At 55.0% G+C, this 18506-nt stretch overlaps 1 protein-coding gene across 2 annotated transcripts in view; it reads left to right on the top strand.

The window, feature by feature from the left end:
- IGSF21 (immunoglobin superfamily member 21) overlaps nucleotides 1-18506 on the top strand; it is a 272287-nt gene that overhangs the window by 67877 nt on the left and 185904 nt on the right. For both annotated transcript variants that reach the window (XM_019511926.1, XM_019511925.1), the window contains exon 2: nucleotides 10615-10727. In XM_019511926.1, the coding sequence (XP_019367471.1) occupies nucleotides 10615-10727 (113 nt within the window). The remainder of the gene's footprint in view (nucleotides 1-10614; nucleotides 10728-18506) is intronic.

The following is an 18506-nucleotide window of genomic DNA, read 5'->3' as shown; positions in this document are numbered from 1 at the left end:
TCCCTTTCCCAGCCTCATAGTTTTGAAGCCTATATCCTCTGGTTTCATGGTTTTTAAAAGCTCCCGGCTACCAGTGACGGTGGTATCAGGGTATCACGGGGATGCCAAATGCATTTGAAGTTCAGTCTCTGTTCTCTCTGCTTTGACATCTTCCTCTCTGCTTTGGAGCTGGTTTCATGCATGCGCTGTGAGCCAAGCTGAACTGAAAGGACCGACCACACGCGTGGTGCACGGGGCTGCTTGTTGAAACTGGGAGGCAGGGTGCCGTGCTTGTTCTTGGGATGCCAGCTCGACAGGCGGTTGGAGAGCTTTTAGCTGCACAGACTCTTACAAGCATCAGAGCAGATGACAAATGCTTCATTAAAAAGCCTAATTAGCAAAAGCCTGGAAGGTAGGAGGACATCTCAGGCCAATCCCAGCAAAGCACCTGCTGCAGGCAACAGATACACGCATGCACGCAAATCCCGGTGTAGCACTGATCCCGACGGGGAGAGCAGGAAGGCAGAGAAGGGGGGGGTCTGTGCCTGAACCGAAATCAAAGCCGAGGAAGGATAATAGCCACGTCACTGTGGCAGCATCTCACTGAGAAAAGGCCAGGACATCATGTTCAGCAATTGCTATGGGGATCTGTGTCAACGACATCAAAAAAAAGTGAGCAGGTTTTTGGAAGGGTCCATCTGGATTTATGCTTTATTTGTTATTTGCCTGGCTTTTTTTTTTCCCCGCTTAGCATTTTTGGGCTGGCTCCTTTGAGAACCGTGCATCTGTTTCTGCTGTCTCTCTTGTGTCCGCGCTCTCTCTGTCTTTCTTTTTCTGTCTCCCTTTTGCTCTGCTTTCCGTTTGAACCAGGCATCTGTTTGTCTCGTCCTCCAGTTTGAAGCGCAGGCTCTGCTTTGTCTGTCTCTGTGTTTTCGCCAGCGCTCCCTTTTGAAGGCTGCCCGGGTTTCAAGTTGTATCAAGTCCCCTCTCTTCAGCTTCTTGTAACGGTGGCGGTAGTCATTTGCACGGAGCGTCAGCGCCTTTGTACCGGACAGGTCCTCATCTGCCGTGTTGACAGCAAGGCACTTGACATGCTTCATTTCTTTGTCTCATGCTGCACGGCTCTCTGACTAAGTTGATCCCCTGCAAACTCCTCACAAGCTCTTTAATCCAGCAGGGCTTGTTGGGGAAGGATGCTGGCTCTGGTGAGCTCTGAAGGACAAGGTTTTTTACATGCCATTTGCTCCTCTCTCGGCAACTTGGGATCAATCTCTTGGTGGAGGGGGTCAGAGAAGAGAAGGGAGATCCGGTGTTCCCGCTTGTGCCGGCAGCATGTGCTTAGAAATGAGGTCCTGGTGATCTTAGGTGCGTGTTAGAGAGCAGCAAATATCCCAACGAGGGGTCTCGGTGACCTACAGGGTCTGAGCATCATATTGAGCTTGTGACGTCTGGGTTATGCATGCATAATGGCTGCGGTGCCCACATAAGGTTTCAAGAAGACCATTATTATACCACACCCAAGCCCTCACTAGCACAGATATAACATGGGGACCTAACATGGTCACTAGCACAGATATAACATGGGGCTTTGCTCCTAAAAGAGAATCCTGTATAGGTTAGTAGTGGTGGGGGCTATATACCTGAGCTGGCCTGGCTGCATAGCTGCCGGAGGATGGAAGCAAGCAACAGGCTCTCCCCATCGGCACATGGAAGGGTCCAGCATGAAGCAGACTTAACCTTTTCCACGATGGTTGCTGGTGTGGGCTTCATCCAGGAGTGCAAGGAAAAAGTCTGGACATGAGACTACACAACAACGTTTAGGTCTAAGGAGACTCGACTTGGAGCAGCAACTACAGATACTTTTGTCAGGCTTAGAACAGAGGAGCCTGGATTTAAGAACTGGCATAACACCTGAAAGGTTTTCTTTTTTGGGGGGACGGGGATTGTTGTTCAGGTTTAGTGACCTAGAATCAAATCTAGAATGACTGAGTTCAGATTGGGGTGGGGGGGCAAAGGAAATTGAGAAGAGAGCCATTTTTGCATTAGAAGGGGCCAGACTGAAAGGTGGCGGAGGCAGCTGGGAGACAGGGGACTAAATTAAAATCCAGCATGAATGGGTTTGGGTGGAGGCAGGGTGAGCGGTACAGAATCGAACGTGGAGCGAAGGATGTTGCTTTAAGGAGAAGCCAGGGTGGAGGGGTGTCTTCTCTGTCGAGCCTGTCCTACATCTACCTCCTGTCTATCCCAGGACCCCCGAATCTCCCGCGCTAGCTTCACGAGGCATTAGCCGTAGAAGACCACCTCCCACAGCAGAGCTGCTGGCTGCCTGGGCTCCTGGCCCAGCCTCGACCGCCAGCTCCAGGGGCCGAGACCGCTGCCCACGCGGCGCCTGACGGAGCTTCCCCCTGCTCCGTGCTCCAGCTGCCCAGGAGACGGCCGTGGGCCCTTCCCCTCCCTCTCTCCCCATGCCATGTATATATTTTTCTAATCACTTCGGCGGCTGATCGTTATCTGGCTTTGCGCGAGAGCGAAAGAGACTCTGTGTCAAACCTTGAAAAATGACTTTTCCAGCCGCCTCTCTCCCTCCTGAAAAGAGGCGCCGCGCTCCAAGCATACCAATCGCTCCGCTCCTCCGGGCTGGGCGGCGTGTGCAAGGATTGCAGAGAGCTTCGCCAAGGTCACCGCCAGGCAGCCCTGTGCCAGCGAGGAGCCAGGAGGGCAGGGCAGCCCCCGCGGGACAGGGAGCTGATGGCCTCCTCCCTTCCCCAGCTCCGTGCATCCCTGCTTCGGTGTGTAGGCACCGGCAGCCGGGATGGAGGAACTGCAGGTGGAGGTCTCCTTTTCAACCTCTGGTCCGCGGACCCCGGCTACGTCTCGGGTCCGTATGAGATGGCTGTGATCAGTCCAAAATACGTGAACACCCACACTTGCAATTCAAAAGAGTCCGTGCTGCTCTTGAAAACTTCCAGAGGGGTCCACAAAGGAAAAAAGGTGGAAACCCACTGAGCTAGGAGGAAGACTGGGCAGCTCAAGACTGGGCACATTGCCCCAGTGGGTGACTTGTACCCTGCAAGCAGCTGGATCCGGACACCTCCCTCATGCAGACAGGCAAGACTGTCCAGAGACCGCGTTTCCCATCCCCGTCGTTTTCCAATGCTCAAAGAGTTCATCTCCCCCGCCAGTGCCTTTAAAACCGGGCTGTGCCACGCTCGGTTTTCCCAGTTAGCTCCACAATGGGTGGCAGCCCATCAAATGCCACCGATATAAATGCACCCCTTTCCTTTGCTCTTTGGGCCTTGCCTGAATCAGCATGGACATGAGGTAAAACGTGAGCTTCGGGAAGGGAGCTCAGCACCCGGCGTGATGAGCCCCTTTCGACGTGGAGGCAGCAAAGGTGGACGAGGCCATCGGCTGCAGCTTGCCCGAAATCGGGGGGAGCTGCACCGCGGCTAGCAGAGGCCGACATTGGAGCGGGTCTGCAGAGCCTTGTCAGAGGGCTAGCTTGGGGGTTCGGCCCATTTGAGCCCAATTCTTGTCTTGCCCCTGGGTGACCTTGGCCAGCTCACTTGATCACTCGGGGCCTGCAGCTGTGTAATGTGGACAGGAGCACTTCTGTTCTCGTGGAGCGTGTTTCTGGCTAAACCCATCGAAGGCTGATGAGGTCTCGCATGCAACAGCAACAGAAGCCTTGTAGCTGGACGCTACGTTGGCTCCAGGGGAATCGCTCTGGTTTTTCAGGGCTGTGCATGACAGGATGGGGTCAAGACCAGGCTATATTCCCCGGACTTGCTGGGGAAAGCTGCTAGACGCCTTCTGCCTCACTTCCCCCACCTCGGAAAGACGGTAGGAGCATGTCTGGCACCTCCTTTTTGGCGAATGGCTTCCTAGTCGTGTGTAAAGCTCTTTGGGTGCAAATTCAAAGATTTAATAATATGCATGCACAACCCCTAGCCCAGTGGATTCCCGAGCCAGGCGCTACCCAAATACACTCATCACAACGGGAACAATGCTGACAAATAAATTGCAGAGCTTGCAGCCTTCCTGATGCCCCGGCATCCAAATGACCTCCCCTGGAACGGGTGACGTGTCTCTCTGTCATATTACAGAGGCGAATGCAATCATTATCTTTTGCCACCTGGCAGCTCTGCTTCCACTGCCTCCTTTATTGTTTAATCACTCCCGCTGATCTGCAACAGAAATGCGTAATCTTGTCCGGCTGGCTCCCAACATGCGCAAACAAACGGGCCAAGTTTTATCACGCGTCTCAGCCCTGCTTTGGCCCTCTGTCCCCCGCGGCGTTGTCAGATAAGGCTCTCATACTTCAGCTTTTTCATTCTGGCACCACACCAGCGCTCGGGAAGGAAGCCCTGCGTGCCAGGCCGATCCGTCGAGCAGCGCGAGATAAAACGGTGATACCTGATGTTTGTAAGCTGTACCCACGGCCGTCTACCCTGCCTTTTCCAATCAGGGGTGCACTGCTTGCCTGCTTGTTTCGTCGATGATAAAAAAATAGTGGGAGGGATGGCAAAATCAGAACTGGAAACCAGGCAGCCTGGGGGCACGTCCCGTCCAGCGGGCACGACGTGGGCTTGGTGTTAAGAGACCTTTTTTTCTAGTCCTGACTCTGCCACGAAGCTTGTCTTGAGCCGAAAGCAAGTCACCCCCCATCTCTTTTCCGCTCGTGATCTTTGTCTTGCCTTCCATAATGAGAGACCTCTCGTTATATTTGTCCAGCACGTGCCACAATGGGACCCTGTCCTCAGCTGGGAATGGTAGGCATCATCACTGCCCGAGAAACGAATCGTTTCATTTTTCTCTCTACATTGGGGATTTCAGCAAACGCCCAGTCACGGGGCTAGCTGCAGCGGTGGGACTGACCGCCGGTAGCTGAGGCCTCACGCTAGGCTTACAAAGGTGCTTCGGTGAAGGTAGCTGTAGTTCGCAGTGGTGTTAGGGCCTAGACTTGATGTCCTAACCTCGGGCAAGCTCCGTGCCTCAGTTTCCCCTTCTGTAAGATGCAGACAGTGCGACTGATCTCTTTGAGATCGACGGATGAAAAGCGGTATCCCCAGGCTGCGTGTAGGAGGAGGAATCCCCCAGCTTGAGGACTCCAGGTATTTCGAGTAGGGCGCCTGGGAATTGTGGCATCCAAAATTAGAGACCCCTTTGAGCACTGGGCCTTGGCAGATCAAGTCAGAGTCCAAGCCAGGCTTAAAGGGGAGGACTTCCAAGTTTGACAGTCCTCGGCTCGGTCCCCAGACCACGCTGCTTTTTCTTTCGCAGCGGGCACATGTCTGCAGGCTGTTTCTGCAGGGCACGGTATAGATTTATTAACTAAATCTATAGCAGTGTGTTTTACAAATCACGGCTTCACAGATTCATAGAGAACAGAGCTGAAAGGGACCTCGAGAGGTCATCTAGTCCGTCCCGCTCCCCTAAAGCAGAATCAGCCCTGCCTAATCCACTCCCAGCAGATGGTTTTGTCTCGCCTGCTCTGAAAAACTCCCCGCGATGGCTCCCATGGTCTCCCTTGGGACTGTCTCCGTGCTGCCTTTCGGTCGCTTGCTCGTAGCAAACACCCTTCCCGGTAGAGCAGCCGAACTCGCCTCCCCTTCTCCTTTTCACGTTGTCTTCTGCGCTGCAGCTCGGGCCCCTGTACCACCCTCCACGCCTTTCCGCTTCTCATCTTGACAGCTCCATTTGGAAACTCGTTTGCATTTCTCGAAGCAAACAACGTCCCTTGCTTTCTCCGCATGGCTTTTTCAGGATGAGACGATGGATTCAGGGAGCCATTTAAAGCAAATAAGCCCACCGCTGTCTTCCGCGCGCTGATAAAGCGATCGAAGCTGCAGGCAGCCGTCTCCGCAGGTAAATCGGCGGTGAGGTACCATGAGTTTGTCAGCGAGGGGACCGGAGCCAGGGTTTCCAGTCTGGTCCATCCCCAGAACAAGCCCCAGCTGACAGCTGTTTGGCCGGAAAGCGGAGGGGAGATAACATACCCCGGGGTGCGTATTGGCAAGAGAGGAGACGGAAAGGACCGAGGGGAGAAGGTTAAGGGAGTTGCAAAGAAATGCCCTGGGCAGTAGTTCTCTGGCAGAGCTGGGGCTGAGCCCTCCTCATCCTCAGGGCCCCTGCCCCATCTCCCAGCTAGTGCACAATTCGAGCGGTTTGGCTGAAATACAGATTCCCTTTCCTCCCTCGCTCCTGTCAGCACAGATGCCCCCGGGGGCTTTCCCCAACCTGGCCTTGTGTAGGGCAGGAGGATGAATTGGAGCCAGATGAAAAGTTACCCCAGCCGGTCCCCGCCACGAGTGACTTGGAGTCGCCCGGAGGGATTCGGAGACCGTTGTGCCAGTGGGTGAAGGATGGCTTTCAAACGGTTCCTCCTCAGCCTGGCACGGTAATTGCTTTGTTGTAATAATATTTATTACAGTCATAATTATGGATCTACCCTAGCATGGAGGGAGTGTCATAACCGCCCTGATACCAGAATTTATCTTCGTGAGGTCGTGGTGACCTCATCACTCCGGGGCGGCACGGTACAGAGCTCCATCAGCTCAAGTGCTGATAAATCCCCCATAGCTCAGACCTCTTGATTTGCACAGGACGTGGCCCGCAAGGCTAGCCTGGGGCCTTAAACGCTGCCCCGTGGAGCTTGCTGCCTTCGCCGCCCTCCCTGCTTCTTTCACCGTCGACCTGTCCACGGCTGCTGAGCAAACATCTCCAAAATTGCTCCCGAGTATTTGCTCAAATAAAAACGTCAGGGTGGTTTGGCCGGGCAGAGATTTTGGAAAGCAGCAGGCACCACAGCAAGGCCCTCCTCTGTCATCAGAGCAATCCTCGGCTTCGTCTGCAGCCGGATTTGAACCCGGGGCTGAAAGCAGGTGCTCGCGTAAGGGCCGGACTGCTGTCGGTAGCTGGGAGCCGGCAGAAACGTTACGGGCACGTTGGTGTCTTTAAAAACGTGGCCCTGGACCGCCACACAGTATTGAGCCAAGACTCGGAGAGAATAAGTGACTTGCCTAAGGTGTCACTTGTGGAAATGCAGGCCAGAGAGCATAGGCAGCAATGGGAGTCGGAGACACAGCTTGGGACAGACCCAAATCTCCCCTCCCCGAGAGAGGTTCCCAGATAAGAAAAGGACAGGGTGAAATGGGAAGCAGAGACCAGGCCGTCTCAGTGCAGCGTGCCAGGAGCTCCTGATGCCCCCGCAGAGATTTGTTCCTTTTTCCTCCCCGTGTGCATCTGCTGTATTCTTAAATATTGCCGGCTATTTTGCTAAACGGATCTTAATAGGAGCGGCATAAATGTTGTCAGAGATACAGGAGGGAGAGTGATGGTGGCTCTCCGAATAACGAAGTGCAGAGGTAAGAAAAGGAGTTGCTCATCCGCTCTCAGACGCTGGGTTCCCGGAGATCTCCGGGGCGAAGGTAGAGTGGATCCCGTGGGGGACAATTCTTCTAATCCACCTGTGGGATCTGCTCCTGGGGGGAGCTGCGCCGAGGGACGTAGCGGGCTCTGAAAGGGGGGGTGGGGATAAGCGGCACATCACCATCTGCTGATTTGAGCGGGTTTGGAGAGGGTGGAAAGATGATGGGACGGCCTGTCCCGTGATTTGGGAGGTAGCCTGAGTGCCTGCGTGCACGCTGGGGGTCGAGGAGGATGCTCCCCTCCTCCTGGCGTGGGGTCTTGGACAGTCATTGGGAGTCTGCCCAAAGCAATTCCGGTTCAGGACGCCGGGTACCTGGAGCCCTTGCTAAGCCCAAGATCAGTCCCCCTCTGCCACGTGTCCAAGCTCGTACCGTCAGAGCCAGAGCTGCTCTGGTCGCCGTGACGTGGGAACATCTCGAGGCAGCAAAGTCACTCGTACAATCCCTGTTTCACAAATGGCTTCGTTATTCCCCCTCCCCTCGGCCTGAGTCCTCGCAGGACCCACTTCGGTAGCCCCCCGGTAGTTTCCACTAGCCGTGGGCCCCCCGTGCCACTCTTCATGTTCCTGAAGAAGGGCGACCCGACACGGTGGAAAAGCCCGGGCGCGCGCGTGGAGCCGATGCAGCGTGCTGCCTGGGAACGTGGCACGGTGGGAGCCTCGAGAGCCCTCGCTATCTTTTCCCCGTCCTCTAGCAGATCGCTTGTTTGATCTGGAAGGTTTTGCTGTCAGGGCCAATTACCAGCGGCTGCTTAACGCGGGCCTGTTTTCCTCCTCCGCCCCCTCCCTCGCGGCTCTTTTTTTCTTGCTTCGGCTGGGCTGACGTGAAGGTAACAAGTGCAATGTGGCTGTGGCGCTTTGAGGAAGAAGGCTCCTTGCCTTTCAACTGCGAGTGCCAGCTAAATTCAAAGGCGGGCTTTCATCTCTTTCATCAAGCCCTGCACTGACCCCTCCAACACCTCCATGAAGGATTTGCCGGCTGGCTCGGGTCCCTGCCGCCGTTCCCCTTGCTCGGTTTTGTTCCTATCACGGCGCGTTTCAATCCACGGCGGCACCTGCCGAGTCGCCATCGACTGAGAAATGTGCAACCAGGGGAACTCCCTGCCGCAGGAGGCACCTAGCTCCACCGCAGCCATGAAAGGCAAACGCAAGGGGCTTTCGGGGCGCAGGCTGGCAGCTGGGATCAGGAGGAAATTACCTCTGTCTTGTTTTGGATGTCTTGGGTTTGAATCCCCTCCTTTGCCGGCAGAAACCTTCCTTCTAAGACTCAGACCTCCAGCCTCATGTCATGGCCCGAAAGCAATGCAAACTGGACTGGTCCCAGCCCCTTGGCATCCGTGCTGGCCTAAACTGGGAGGGGAAGGAGATGTGATGCATGTAGCTCTCAGGTCAGGTGCTGTTCAAGCCCAGGTAATGTCCAGGGGCTTGGACATTAGCCCTTCTCTGGTGGCCCCCCAGACCTGACCTCCCCTGCACTGACCACTGGGACACCAGCCCTGTGGCAGCACCGCACTGGCCCCTGACCCATCTCCCGGGCTGCTCTTCTACCTGGGGAGCGGTCCGCCCGGACGACTCCTCCGCACCGGCTTCCCTGGTCTCCTTGAAGCACGTGGCCCCCTCCCGTGGCTGCTGCAACATGAAAGCCTGGGCGCCTTTATGAAGCACCTGTTCAGCAAACCCGACTCGGGCTGTGTAACTAATAGGGAGCCACGTGACACCTTTCCAAGCAATCACACTTGGCATCACCATCTGGGGGGGATAATTAATCCTGAGATTCACCTTGAGAGGAGACAGGAGATGTAATTCAGCCTAGTCCTTCCACCACAGTCCCCATTGCACCATGTCTGCCGGCCTTAAAGAGACAGCACCTCCTTATAAGCTTTGGGGGATATTTCCATGGGAGGGGAGAGGGGCTTTAACGGTCCTCATTGTTGGGGCCTTTAAAAATGGGGTTTTTGGAAGTCCTCAAGACTGACCATGTGGCTCTTTGGAGGGGAGCTCCCCTTGATAACAGCGGGAGCGGAGCTTGGCTGGCACCGAATGCTGCCGGGCAGAGACTGCCTACAGTTAGCTGCACATCAGTGTATTATGGACTCAGCATGGAGGAGCACCTGGGCTTGCGTGTTATGGGGATGGGAAGGGGAGTTGACATGGCAGGGATGCAATGGGTGTATAAACTCCCTTTCTTCTTCATGAAAACCTCCACGTTGTGGGCACCCCACGCCCAGACACCGCGGAGTCTCCTTATCACCAGTGAGTCTCAAAGGCAGAGTGCAGGTCAGATGAATGAAGCTCTGGACCCTGCGGTGAGACACGTTTCTCATCCCATGCTTCTCGGCTGCCTGGAGCACAGGGCTCCCTGCTGATAAGGCTGGAGGCAACGGCTTTCCCTGCACCCTTTTTCTTCTGGTGCTGGGGGGGAAATCTGGGGCGGGCCCGCTGATATCAGTGCTGTTGGGATGGGGATCAAAAGTAATACACAGCAGGCCTGACTCTCAGCGAGGCAACTGCTGCCCTTGCTGACGTACCCAGGGTGGAGGCAAGGACCGTGTGTTTTAACAGTACGACTCAGTCGGAGCCGAGCATCCGTCGGTGAGCTAACAGACGGTGAGCTGGACGCCGACGAGCATGTGCACGCTCGACGCTGGGTTGCGCTGCAGCCTGCCCAGCCTGTGGCAGCTGCCAGCTCTTGCAATTTTTATGGTGGATCTTGTGGTACTTGGCATTTTCCTTGAAGCCACGTGCTGGCATATGAACTGCCCTGTTGGCGGGGAAAAGGCCTAGACCCCAGGTGCCAAACACAACCATAACCGTGCATGTATGCTGTTTTCAAAAATCATCATTTTAAAGCCAGTCTCCTGATTTCAGGAGTCCTGAGCCCTGTCTGGGGGTGGCTGGGATGTGTACGGCTCCATTTGGAAAGTCTGGGGCTGGCAATACTGAATGCATGGACGAAGGGTGGACTTTGGATCTGGTGGAAACAACACGCTTGAGGGCAGCGGAGGAGGGATCAGGCCTCAGGGAGGCCAGCTGGAGCATATAGTTGTTTTACTGTGTACGTCAAAGGGGGAGGGAAAGCAGCTAGGAGAGCACTGTGGTATGCATTTGGAAACCCCCTTGCTGCTTCCACCTGGGAGGGGGTTTCTAGCTTGTCCCCAGGCCTTCCCATTGACTTACGTCCTCTTCCTTTCCTCTGTCTCTCCCAGGTTACCTGACCGTCAGCATCGAGCCGCTTCCACCCGTGGTGGTGGGGGATGCCGTGACTTTGAAATGTAACTTCAAGACGGACGGCAGGATGCGGGAAATCGTCTGGTACCGGGTAAGTTGCTCTCGGCTAACTCCTCCACCGCACCCTCCAGGGAGAGGGACAGGAGCAGACAAGCTGCTCTTCCCAGGCCTGATGTAAGGTTGGAGCCACACAGCGGAGGGATGTCAGAGGAAACGACAGGCAGATTTCTCAGTGATGGAAATATCGATTCTGCAGCCGGAGCTGCTGCGTCCGATCCACTGCCCTTGTAGTGACAGAGAGACCTGCGGGAAGAAAAGAAATAATGAGTGGGAGGGAAGGCGTTTTCGAGACGGTCCCTCGGGATGCTCTGACACCCGCTCCAGTAGTTTTGTGAGGCTCTCTTGATGGATTGGGACACTTGGCAGCTTGGGAATGGGGCAAAGAGAGGGAGGGAATTGGGAGCCCCGGTGCAGGGAGACGGCTTCCATGCAAACCACGAATCTGCTCTGTCTGTTCGCAGGGCACAGGGGGTTTGCATCTGGGGTTTTGTAGCTCAGCATAGCTGCCACGCTGGGATCTGGCGTGGGCCCTTCCCAGCCGTTGGATCTGGGAGTTCCCAGCTGGTTCTGCTCCGTCCCAAGTCCGCTGTGAGAGTCACGAACCAGCTGCTTTCTCAGTTCCCTGGTGTGGAAAAATGCCCTGCTTGCTAGTGAGTCAGGAGGTCTGGCTTCAAAGTCAACTTTAGGCCAAGTGCTGGGCAGCTGGCAGCTCACAAGGACAAGCCTGGGGCAAGGGAGAGGGGTCTGCACTTTGCCTCCTGGGTCCAGGGCCAGACACAGGCATGGGCGAACCAGGTGGCCACCCAGGGCCCAGACAGAAAGGAGACCTGAAAATGGTAATTTTTGCATTATTAACATCATTAACTAGGAAACTATGAAACTATGAAATTATGAAATTGTCTCTGGCAACGGGGTGGTCTGGATCACTTAGGTGGGCCAAAGTACAGCGTAGAGAGAGCATGCTGTGAGCCCGGGGGTGGGGACAGCTTTCCACCTAGCTACCCCGCCGCATCAGCAGGTCCCGGTGCACCGCTGGGGACAGGGCCAGCCGGGTCAGAGTCCTCTGCATCCTGGGACTGAAACTGAGCTGGTGGCTGTAGCTCCCTGGCAGGCGAGCACCTGGCCGGAGCTGTTCCCTCCTGTTCTTGACAGCTCCATCCATCTCGCTGCGCGGGCGTTAGAATGGAAATCAGGCTCGGCGTCTAGCCATCCTTCCCCGGAAGCGGATGGAAAACGCTTCACGGGGGTGGGCGGTTGCGGTGCGTGCTCGGGGAACCGGGTGTCGCAGCCCAGGCTGTACGGTGAAGCTTCGTCAAGCAGCGCTTGCCTAATTAGCCAGCAAATCTGGTGCTCACCAAAGGGAGGGGGTCATCATGCTGGGTCAAATGGAGCAGCTCCGGCTGCTTTCTTGCCGGCTGTGTCGATGCCCCGCAGTCCTGGCACGCAGCCCATGCTGCTATTCCAGTCCCGAGTCTCTCACCCAGAGCCACTGGTGACCCCCAGGCCTGGCTTGCTGCCACCCTGCTGCTCCAGCCTGTGCTGAGCCACCTGCATACTTCATCGCAGCACCCCTGGTCATAGGGGCTTCTCAGTGCAGCCCTGTCGTGGCCTGGGGCCCTCCCCACTATGAGGAAAACTATGCATCTGCAAGCTGTCTTACAGTGGTGTGTGGCCGTGGGCCGGTGGGCTGGTATTCTGGAGTAGAGGTCTGTCCTGATGCTGCCTGTCTGACCTGCTGTATGGGGGTATACGGCTGGTGTACTAACCCACCTAGCACCCCAAACGCAAACCCACCATGCAGGGAATGCATCGGGTTAGCTTCATCCCTGGGGTGCTTCAGTAGGGCTCCACCAAGCTTGATTTTGGCCCACAGACTTTTCACCCCCAAAAGATTAACTCTAATGTGAGTCCCTCCCAGCCCCAGCTGCCGTCTCCAAAGCACCCAGGGTTGCTGCCTTTGGCTTTGGGAGAAATCGGTCCAAAAATTGCAGAGGACGTAAGGTTAGGGTTGCTGGCTCAGGTTCGCATTCAAGGCTGGGAGGGTGCAGAGAATTTGCATTGGAGGCAGTGGATTGCATTTGCTGTTTTACAACCAGGGGGACCCGTTCTCTTTTTTCCATTTGAGGCTTGTTTGCAGATTTTTCTCACCCCTAGGGAGTGCAGCCAGCATGCACGAGAGACGGTGAGAAATCCACCGTGGCAGGGATGGAGGGATGTGCATGTGTTCATGATCCATGCACGCGTGACACCGCTCTACGTGTGCATGTAGGTCTGTGCATAAGATGTGTATGTGGGTGTCACTCGTCCATGCGCAAGTGTGTACGAGACCTGCATGCACACACACAAGCACGAGGTCTGTGAGTGTGAGAGATGCATGTGTGGTCATGTGGGTATATGCGGGCATGTTTGCCTATCTCTTTGTTGTGTCAGTGCCGGTGTGAGAACAGCGTGTGTGGATGCGTGGGACGCCCGAGCGTGTGGGTCTGATCCGTATGATCACGTCCGTGTGTGACGTATGTGATTCTTTATGCTTGCATACCTGGTGTGAGCTACATGTGTGCCTGTGGAAGTCAAAGAGCAAGATCAGTGTCTCAGAAAGAAGCCCCTCTCTTATTAACAAATTGTCTGTGATCTCATTCAGCTCCAGCTGACCTGGCCAGCAGAGAAAGCCAAAGGGTCTGCGTATATCACAGAAACCTATTAAAACTTTGTGGAGGATCATGGGAATTTAGCTTTGCCTAATCACGGCATTGTCTTTGTGTCTCTCAAATTGTCCTGAAGGCTTTGGTGGCTGCTGCCCTGAGGTCACCGTAGGCAGCATGCGTCTGGAAGGCAGAGAGATCTCGATACCGTGATGCATCCTTTGGTCCGTAGCATCCCCCATTGCAGCTTTCAGGTCCCAGGTGTGTGTGCGCACCTCATTAAAGCCACCAGTGTGGATTTACCTTTTTTTTTGTTTTTGTTCTGTTGGCTCGAAAGCTAATATATACTTCATACAGCAAAAGCAGACATATAGGAAATAATGGGAGGGTGGAGGGGGCTGGGGGTGCTGTCCAGGGGAAATGGGTCCAGGGACTCGGGAAATACAGTGGGAAAGAATTACTCGCAAGCCAGCAGCTGGAGGGGAGAACTAGGGCTGGAGACCAGGCACAGCTCCAGTGAAAGAAGCCACGAGCAGGTGGCAATTCTCATTTTTCCCCGCGCCCGGCACATGCGAGGGACTTGGAGACGTGGGTCCGACAGCCCTGCCAAGCTCCCCATAATAGAGAGAGGTCTCCTGCTCTGCAGTTTTCCGCCACCCCTGGCACTGACACCGCTCTGCCAGGAGCACCGCGTCCTCCATCGAGCGATGCATCAACGACCTACCCCAATTTGACCTGATTACTGCAGAGTTGCATTCAGAGACATGCCCAAGATCAGGGGCCTGTTGTGCAAGATGCTGTACTTCTTCGGTGTCCTAAGGCCAGAAGCTGATATAAAGGGTCTCAACCAGTAATGAACCCTTAACACAACTGAGGCTCATCGAAAAGACCTAGATGGATGCATTTGCCCCATGTTCAGACCCCTGATGCTGTGCTGAAGATGCGTGTAGCCACAGTGACTTTCCCCCTTGCGGCCCCTGCGTCGTACAAGACCATCTCCATCTCCGAAACTCGCGTCCTTTATTTTGTTACCGCAAAACGCTTCCCTTCGGCACCAGCCCCTGCTCCTCCTGGCTCCGCGCTGCCTAACGCCATGTAATCCTCTGTCCTCAGGATGCGGGAGGAGGCTGAAATGAATGAGTGACCAAGATTTGACTGTGTCGCAGGAAGCTCCAAAATGCCGGAGCTGCGGCTTACTTTGCTTAGGCACGAGGACACCAAGATTATTGTCTTCAAATTCCTGTCAGCGCCAGCCCATCTCAGGTAGCTAAATTTAGCCCGGCAAGTGTGATTTCCAGCCGTCACCGTCTGACTTAAGCTCCTCTGTGTTTAAGTGACGAGAGCACGGTTTTTTACTCATCGGGGAAAGATTAGAGGGGAACGTGCGCTCTGCCGAAGGAAAGGGAGAAGGAAGACGCAAGGAAAAGCTCGCTTTGAAGCAAAATTGTAGTTCGGGGATTTTGCTCCTCGCCTGTTGTAATGTGCCCAGCCCTCTGCCTCGTGTCCAGGCCTGTTAGGGACCGAGCTGGTCATCAGCAGTGTGAATGGGAGCCTTTCCAGGGACCTCGAGGGGTTTTGGGTCATGTGGTTGGAGAGCACGTGCGCGTTGTGAGAAACTAGTTAGTAGCCTGAGACTTTGGTGTCAGGGATAGATGGCTCTGGAAAGCCCTGTCCTTGGTTTGTTCGCCGAACGGGGGGTAACATGCAGTCTCCCAGGCCTGCTATGCTAGTGTGCTTTGAGCCTGACACACAGGGACCATCTGGGAAGGCTTTGATGGTCCCTTCACCCCTCGGCCTCGAGCATGATGCTGCCACAACAAGGCCGGGCCGTGCACTAGGGAGATGGTGCTTAGGAGGACTCAGCGGACCTCGTCAAAATTGCAACAGAGGGCCATATTGCAATCTGCCCCATCTGTGGGGCATTAAAGGGTCTCCATAACTTTTGAGGCCATGCAGTGCCATCAAGGTGGGCAGGATGATCTTCTCTGCCTTCCTCTTGCCCCGGTGTTGACATCAGTGGCTCTTGCTCTTTGCACTTTGGTCAAGTGCATCTTCCAAGTCTCCTTCAGCATCTTGAATCACCATTTCCTGGGTCATCTTCATGATCACCTTTGTCCTAAGGCTCCTGGATCCCATCCTCTCTTGCCAGCACATCCCACGTCTTGTCATCGTGGAAGACCCAGCTACCTCAGTTGATACTCCCTTTGCTGTAATGGGGCTGTACCTGCATCCTGGCTCATCTTGTTTCATTGTCTAACCTGCTCTGCATGATAAATGACTTAATGCAGCTGCTCTTCTCCGCGAGCAACTAAAATGAGGCCACCAAACCATTACATCCAAGCTTCAAATAGCCAGCAGAGCCTAATGACTTTTTCATCGCTAGCCTCCCGGGCTGGATTCAGACCAATGGCATGGAGACGAAACGTTCTTGATCCGGTTGCAGAAGCTGTTGCTGTCAAGCCGTAATTTATAGGACAAGTTATGAGGCAGTGGAAAAGGAAAAGCACTGTGAAGATGCAGCACCACAGCGATTGTATGGGGCTGGTTGGCTGAGCTCAGTTTAAAGGGAAAGGATAATGTAGTCACTAGAGCTCGGGCTTGAGTGTCAAGCAGAGGGATTGCATGAACATTTGCTGTTGGCATAAAGTCCATCACATGCCGTGCCCCTAGGAAGGTGAATTGCTGGGAAATTCGCTCTGTTGTGCCCATTTCTGGCACTTCCTTGTGTTGGGAAGTAGGGTGCAGCTAGGATTTGAGGCCCCTGTGCTACCGTTGTGCCAGCAGAGCGTGCCTTGCACAGGGAGAAGTACTCCATGCTAGGGCATTTTAGGTCACTTATTGCCAACAGCCCAGTGATGCTTTGAAACCCAGGTTTGGACTCCCAATAATCAGTGAGGTCACTCCAGGAGTTCAGCTGCTGTGAGCAATCTTATCCTCAGTAGGGAGCCTGTGGCAGAAATGACCCCGCTCTACCACGTCCCAGCCTACTGCTTTAACACCAAGGCCATCCTGGCTGCAGGTTGCTCCGCTTCTGCTCCCCGTGGCGCAGAGTCCTCCCTGCGGGGAGCACAGAGTTGCCGGCGCGTGGTGTAAAGAGACCAGGACGTGGGCAGTCCAGCCCATCGGGACTGCAGTCTGAAGCCAGGAAGCTCACCAGCTATTGCATCCTTGACCCTTGCTGGGGTGACCTCTATCCCAAATGGGCTGTGGGCTAGCCCTCAAAACCTGACAGCAGCTCACCTTGGCCATGCCCCATGCTCTTTTCTTTCCCCAGGAAGCTCCGTGGGTCCAGGGCTGCCGTGGAGGTGGCTCAGAGCTGGAGGAGGAACCTCCTGACCCTGAGGGTGTTTCTTCAGGTCTGGGCCTTGCTCCTGCTGTGTGGTCTCCTTGCACCAGTGGGGCAATGGTGAGCTTGGTGCTGTAGTCTGGCCATGCTGGAAGCCCCCTCTTCCCAGACTGTTTTCCAGCCTCAGTGCAGGCTTCGCTGTAGATCCCTCCAGCTCGAGCATTTGCAACGCGGTGTCACAAAACCCTACTCAGATCGTGGCTGCCGATCCCAGCCTGCCCAGACTTCTGCAGCCATTGCTAATGCCGGGGCTGGAAAATACATCAGCCCTTTCCCAAATGAAGCCCCTTAGCTCCCTGCACTGTCTCAAATCTGATCTGAGAACTTGTCGAGTCCGACTGCTTGCACCACCATGTGCCAAGCTCCCCAGGTGGCATGTTCCAGCTCCTCCCGTGGACCCAGGACCCAGCTGGTCCCCCATGGGGGCAGCGAAGGCTCCTGCAAAATTATTCTTCTGTAAGATAGGGAATCTCAGCAATACAGAGCATGAAAGGGAGACCGGCGATATACTTTTCCCCCCATCAGATCACTGCATCTTCAGGCCCTTTGGAAACTTGAATCTGAAATGTGTTCAGGCGTGTCTAGGGTGGTATGACTGGTTACAGGAACGGGGCAGATGGGCTTGTTCCAGGGGCTCTCTCAAGTGACAGGTCCTGCTCATTCGTGCGCTGGCAGGGTTTGCCTGAGCGCCGCGGCCTTTGTGGCTGCACTGCTGCCCCTTGGGTACCACTTGCACCTGCTGCTTTGCCGGGCTGGGGTTGAGGTTAGGCTGTTCTGTTACTGAGGCAGATGTTGGCTTATCCTTGTGGGCTTTGTTGTGGTCAGGGGGCCGGGCTCAGCCCCCTGATTTGTTATTGGGGGGTGCACAAGAGTGCGCCCATTGCTTTCTTCCTGCAGTCGCATCCTCCAGCTCATCACTGCAGGGTTGCAGAGGAGCGCTAAGCTGGGCCTTCTCATCTGGGCTGCCCCTGACTCCTGGCTGGCATCCACCCGAGTTGGCCATCACAGGCTTGCTCATGGGAGCTGAGCTCCTCTGCCTGGTTTGTTTCCAGAGGGCCACCCAGCAGCACCGTGCATCACGGGGTTGTATTATTTTAGGGTTAGGAACAATGGCACCGTTGCTCTGAGAGCCTCTTGCTCTGCTTGGCACTTCCCTCCTTCTGGATTCAAATGCTGGTCATGGGGCCGCTCTGCGAAGGAAGGGAGGTGTGCCACATCCTCCTCACGCTAGTCCCTTGTGCATGGCTGTCGGGAGACATCTGTTCCCTGCTGTAATTACCTGGTGCGTGGCAGGATAGTGCCCCCAGCTCCTGATGTGGGACCGCCGAGTCCCTCTGGTTTCTAATCCTCGTATCCTTTCTCGCGGTGGATCTCTGCTGTCCACTGTCTCCATTGTCCCCAAACTTTTTCCAGCTGCATCATGTCCCCTCTTAATCTCCTCCCTTTAATGAATACAAACTTAATTACCCTGTCTTCTCATAACGCCAACCCCTGAGACTCTTTATCATCCCAATTACCATCTTGTGCACCTCTTCCGATTCGTCATTATCCTCTCTTTAATACGGTTCCCAGCTAGCCCAGCTGTGGTCTCCCCGTCCTTGGTAACATGCCATAATGATCTCTTCTGAGCTCGGCTCTATTGTTAGTACATCCCCGTGTTCTCTCTGCATTTAGAAAATTACATGGACTTTGCAAACAGATCTGTGAGCGTGGGCTCCAGCTTGAAAACCCCGTAATGTAGCATCACGGGCCTTACCAACCTTGACATCGTCTCGCAAGAATGCCTTGTGCCCCAGAAGCACTTTGCAAGCAGCAGGCAGTG

Source organism: Gavialis gangeticus, unplaced genomic scaffold, assembly GCF_001723915.1.
Source record: "Gavialis gangeticus isolate Ggan-Ray unplaced genomic scaffold, GavGan_comp1, whole genome shotgun sequence".
In the NCBI taxonomy this organism is placed as follows: domain Eukaryota; kingdom Metazoa; phylum Chordata; order Crocodylia; family Gavialidae; genus Gavialis; species Gavialis gangeticus.
The sequence above is the reverse complement of the archived record's forward strand: the minus strand, read 5'-3'. Positions and strand labels throughout refer to the sequence as shown.